This window comes from Tenrec ecaudatus, chromosome 12, assembly GCF_050624435.1.
Source record: "Tenrec ecaudatus isolate mTenEca1 chromosome 12, mTenEca1.hap1, whole genome shotgun sequence".
In the NCBI taxonomy this organism is placed as follows: Eukaryota; Metazoa; Chordata; class Mammalia; order Afrosoricida; family Tenrecidae; genus Tenrec; species Tenrec ecaudatus.
In genome coordinates, this window is record NC_134541.1 from 130,057,359 (window position 1) to 130,061,754 (window position 4,396).

A 4,396-nucleotide genomic window follows, 5' to 3' on the forward strand; every position below is an offset into this window, starting at 1 on the left:
GTAGAGAGCCCAGTCTTTCTCCCGCAGAGCCGCTGGTGGTTTCAAACTGCCAACCATGCAGCAGATCATAGCCCAACACCACACGTTTTCAGTGCACGACCAGGGCTCTCAGGCTGCTGACCAGGGCTTTATCTCACAGATTTGATTCTTAATGTTATGGTCATGGTCAAATGAAGTCAAATTTTATTAGCTACTTAGTTTTTTTACCCTTTTTTATAAATATAAAGAGAAAAGACATTCTTTTGGAAACTAGCTTGTGTGTCACGAAAGACTGTAAGTCAGTTTCCATTTTACTTTTGACCACTCAGACCATGGTGGAGATCTCATGGGTAAGAAAGCTGGAATTGTTCAGGCTGTGAACCTTCAGAGAAAGCATCTTGAACTGAAACCAATCTCACTGCTATCGAGTTGAGGCCAACTCTTTATGGGAGTGGAGTCTTTCTCCGGCACAGCTGCTGGTGGTTTCACACTGCAGACCATGAGGATCGCAGCCCAATCGATAACCATTGCCATCTAGGTGATCCTGCCCCTATGGGACTGGGTAGACTGCCGCTGTGGATTTCCTATACTGTAACTCTGTATGAGTGTTAAGGTGTAGTTGGCACCAGGATACGGCGCCGGCTAGGTGCCCAGGTTTCCACAGGAAGGGGTGGGTGGGCATGGGCAGGTAGCCTGAATCGCCCCAGTGCTGCTCTTCTCCAGGTTTGGCTGCTGCAGGGCTTCTCGCTCAGAGAGAAGGAGTTCACACTGGAGGCCACTAAGGCGCTGAGCTCCTGGCTGTGGGCGCTGCTGTGCCTTTCCCCAGGCTCTTCAATGGTCACCAGAACCTGCTGCTGGGCTCCGTGCCCTGCCTCACTGTCCCGGAGTCCTCTAGGCCGGGCCACACCAAGTGGGCAGAAGGCAACCTTCACCCTTGGCTTCTTTCCTGCCCACATTGGGGACCTCGTCTCCTTGGAGCCATGCAGGTAGACATGCTGCTCACGCCCCACAAGCAGCGGCTCATCCATCTCTTGCATGAGCTCTAAGGTGGCCCTGCTTACTGCCACCTCATGCCCTCCTAAACTGACCTGCTGCCCCCACCCTCTACCCGGGTATCTAGGGAGTGAAATAAAGGAGGGGAACCCCGCACACGTGTGTGTGTGCGCGCGTATTTGTGAGCAACCGTGCGACCTCGCAAGCAAACAGCCTGGACCAGGCCATGTCCAGCTCAGGACCAGTCCGCAGGTCCAGCCCCCGGGCCCCATAGCCTTGACGCTCGCTGTGACTTGCCAACAGGCCTCGGTTCAGGCAGTCTTGGGAGGAATCATCTCTTGGGATTTTGTGTGCTTCCCCCCACCCCCCGCCTCCACACACTCACACACAGACCTGGTGCTGCTGGGACCCATTGGGTAAGCTCGACTGCCCCTCCCCACACCAGTCTCTCCAGCACCCAGCGGCTGACCCTCCCTCAAACACAACTTACCGGGCCCCGCCCAACGGCCAGCCTACACCACATAGGAAGAAGTTCAAAGAGCAGTTCCAGGGAGGAGTCTGGAGCTGTCTGGATCTCAGGGCCACGGCCACTTGCCAACTCACACACACAGTGAAAGTCAGGCATCCAGGCCGAGAAAACTTTACCGAGGGCAGGCTTCCAGGCTCTCGCTTGCGGGCCTTCTGGTACCCTGAGCCCCAAGAAAGACTGGAGTCCCTGGGATGGAAGTTTCCTTGGCTCCACGGCACTCCCCCACCATGAAAAACCCAGGAAGATGGTGGCTGGAATCAGCATCGGCCTTGCACTATGTGACCACATTTCTTTTCTTGGGTGAGCAGAATGGGAGAGGCTCGGGGGTCTTGGAGCGGAGGGAGGGCCACCAGTTGTCCTCACCCTACAGGCCAAGGGAGCCCGGAAGCTCTTAGGGAGCTCATTCCTCACTCCCTCTCACCTCTCACACAGGCACTTTCTCCACCCTCCTGCTCTTCCTCCTCCTCTTCACCTCGTTCTGGCCTATCTCCGTTCTCTACTTTGCCTGGCTCTGCCTGGACTGGGACACGCCCAAGCAAGGTGAGTTTGGCACAGCTCCCTCCCCGGCCACCTCCTAGCAAAAATTGGTAGGACAGGACCCTGGGAGGACTCTGACATGCCAACTTCTGTGACCTGTGATCCCAGGTGGAAGATGCTCCACGTGGAAGAGGAATTGGACAATTTGGAAGTACCTGAGGGATTATTTTCCTATCAAGGTGACTGGTCAGATGGCCCAGGCACACGCAGTGGGGAGGGGGCGCACGGCCATCTTCTGGCCCCTCCCAGGACCTTACACTTGGAGGTCCACTGAGGTGGAGGACTAACTTTTCCCAGTGTGACGTTCCCTTTGTCTCTCTCTCCCCAATCCTGCCGGAACACCCACAGCTGGTGAAAACAGCCGAGTTGCCCCCGGACCGCAATTACGTGATGGGCGCCCACCCGCATGGGATCATGGGCATCGGGATCTTCTGCAATTTCTGCACAGAGAGCAATGCCTTCTCCCAGCAGTTCCCTGGGCTCCGGTCCCTGCTTTCCACATTGGCAGGGGTCTTCTGCCTCCCCATCTACCGTGAATATCTCATGACTTCTGGTGAGCAAGGAGAAGGAGGAGGAAGAAGAGTAGGAGTAGGTGATGAATAGGAGGAGGAGAAGAAGGAGGAGGAGGAGGAGGAGGAGGAGCAGCAGCAGCAGCAGGAAACAGTGCCCAGGGCTAGAGTCACACCTCCACCAGCACCACTCGCTTCAGGTGCTTTGAGTGGATGCTGGTGACCTGGTGCAGGCATGTGGAGTAGAGGCTGACACAGAGTGGGATGAGGGGATATGGGACAGAAGTTGGAGCTCACCCTTCCCATAAAGTGGAGGGACTCAGGGGATTCTGTGCTGGTGGTGACTGCTTCCTGCGTCCCCAGCCACCCCCTGCCCACCCCCCTTACAGGAGTGATTTCTGTGGACCGTCAGAACCTGCACCAAATCCTATCACAGAACCCATGCGGCCAGCTTGTGGTCATCATCGTCGGGGGTGCGCAGGAGGCCCTGTACTCAGGCCCTGGCCAGCACTGTCTTAGTCTCCTGAATCGCAAAGGCTTCGTGCGCCTTGCGCTACGGCACGGGTGAGTGGCTCTGATGTCCCTCGGGGTCAGTGGAAGATGCTGGAGCTTTCACCAGGGTCCCGCAGAAGGGCCATACTGGCAAGGAGAGTGCCTACCTCCGTGACTGAGTGCTCACACTCAGCCAATCACAGCGCGCAACCTCTGCCCACCCCACTCCATATCTGTGCATCAGAAAGAGGCAAGGTTAGAGTGGCCAAAACAGGGCTCCCGGGCATCCTGGGTTCAAATCCCTACCACTATCTCAGAGGCAAGCCCATGTTTTCTCACATGGGAAGTAGCACACACGCCGACTGGCAAGCATGTCATTTTCTAAAGGCAAAATGAGAAAAGTACCTGTTTTCAGTGCACCGTTGAGTCTCAAGAAAGGTGAGCCATTTCTTCCGGAACTTTCTTGGTGGCCGGGGGTGGACGCCCCCCTTTGATGTGATTTCAGAGGTCTTGGGAAGCAGCAGCTGAGAGGCTCTGAGACAACTCAGGCGCCAGCCACCAGCCTCATGCCTCCCTCCTCTCCTCCCAAGGGCCTCCCTGGTACCCATCTACTCTTTCGGAGAGAATGATATCTTCAATGTCAAAATGTTTCCTGCCGACTCCTGGCAGTACCGCTGCCAGATGACCTTCAAGAAACTGGTGGGCTTAGCTCCTTGCATCTTCTTTGGCCAGAGCATCTTCTCGGGCACCTCCTGGGGCCTCATGCCATTCCGCAGGCCCATCACCACGGTGGGTGAGTACTCATCTCCTAGGGCAAGCGGCCCTCAGCCTCCTGGGCATCAGAGGGCTCTCTGTTCAGCAGCTGCCTCCCTGTCTCCTCAGTGGGCCGCCCCATCGATGTGCCACAGATCCTCCACCCCACGGAGGAAGACGTTGACCACTACCACACACTCTACTTGAAGGCCTTGGACCGGCTGTTTGAGGAGCACAAGGAGAGCTGTGGTGTCCCTGCTGATGCTCACCTCACCTTCCTCTAACCCAGGCCTCACCCTCCATCCTCTGCCGAGTGCTCGGCCGGGAAAATGCCACACCCCCTTCCTGACCTGTGACTCCCCTCTACCTAATAAAAGCTGTTTCCCTCTCAGGATGCCAGTGTCATGCAGTTGGGTGCCCGTCTGCTCAGAGCCAGCCCATTCGCATTCGAGCAAGTAGGCTCAGGCACCCCCCCATGTTCCACCTGAGCTTCTGCTTTGACTTGGGCAGCAAAACACTGAATTCTCCTCCTAGGGAGGCTCAATGCAATGTGTGACTGTGAACAAACCCAGCTCCCCTGACTCTTCCCACCTCTATCCTTGCC

The 4,396-nt window shown here is 56.5% G+C and overlaps 1 protein-coding gene across 1 annotated transcript; it reads left to right on the forward strand.

Moving 5' to 3' along the window:
* The first annotated feature begins 1,728 nt into the window (after window positions 1–1,728).
* Window positions 1,729–4,076, forward strand: LOC142422948 (2-acylglycerol O-acyltransferase 3-like). Its single transcript, XM_075528153.1, has 7 exons — window positions 1,729–1,801; window positions 1,934–2,041; window positions 2,147–2,217; window positions 2,387–2,591; window positions 2,937–3,111; window positions 3,630–3,832; window positions 3,922–4,076. The coding sequence occupies exons 1-7, from the start codon at window positions 1,729–1,731 to the stop codon at window positions 4,074–4,076; spliced, it is 990 nt and encodes a 329-aa protein (XP_075384268.1).
* The last annotated feature ends 320 nt before the right edge of the window (window positions 4,077–4,396 follow it).

Bases quoted from the DNA above. Each gene is read 5' to 3' on its own strand.
- LOC142422948 (XM_075528153.1), top strand. From the start codon at position 1,729: ATGAAAAACCCAGGAAGATGGTGGCTGGAATCAGCATCGGCCTTGCAC. The intron at 1,802-1,933 runs GTGAGCAGAATG...CCTCTCACACAG, and splicing joins GACCACATTTCTTTTCTTGG to GCACTTTCTCCACCCTCCTG. The intron at 2,592-2,936 runs GTGAGCAAGGAG...CCCCCCTTACAG, and splicing joins TGAATATCTCATGACTTCTG to GAGTGATTTCTGTGGACCGT.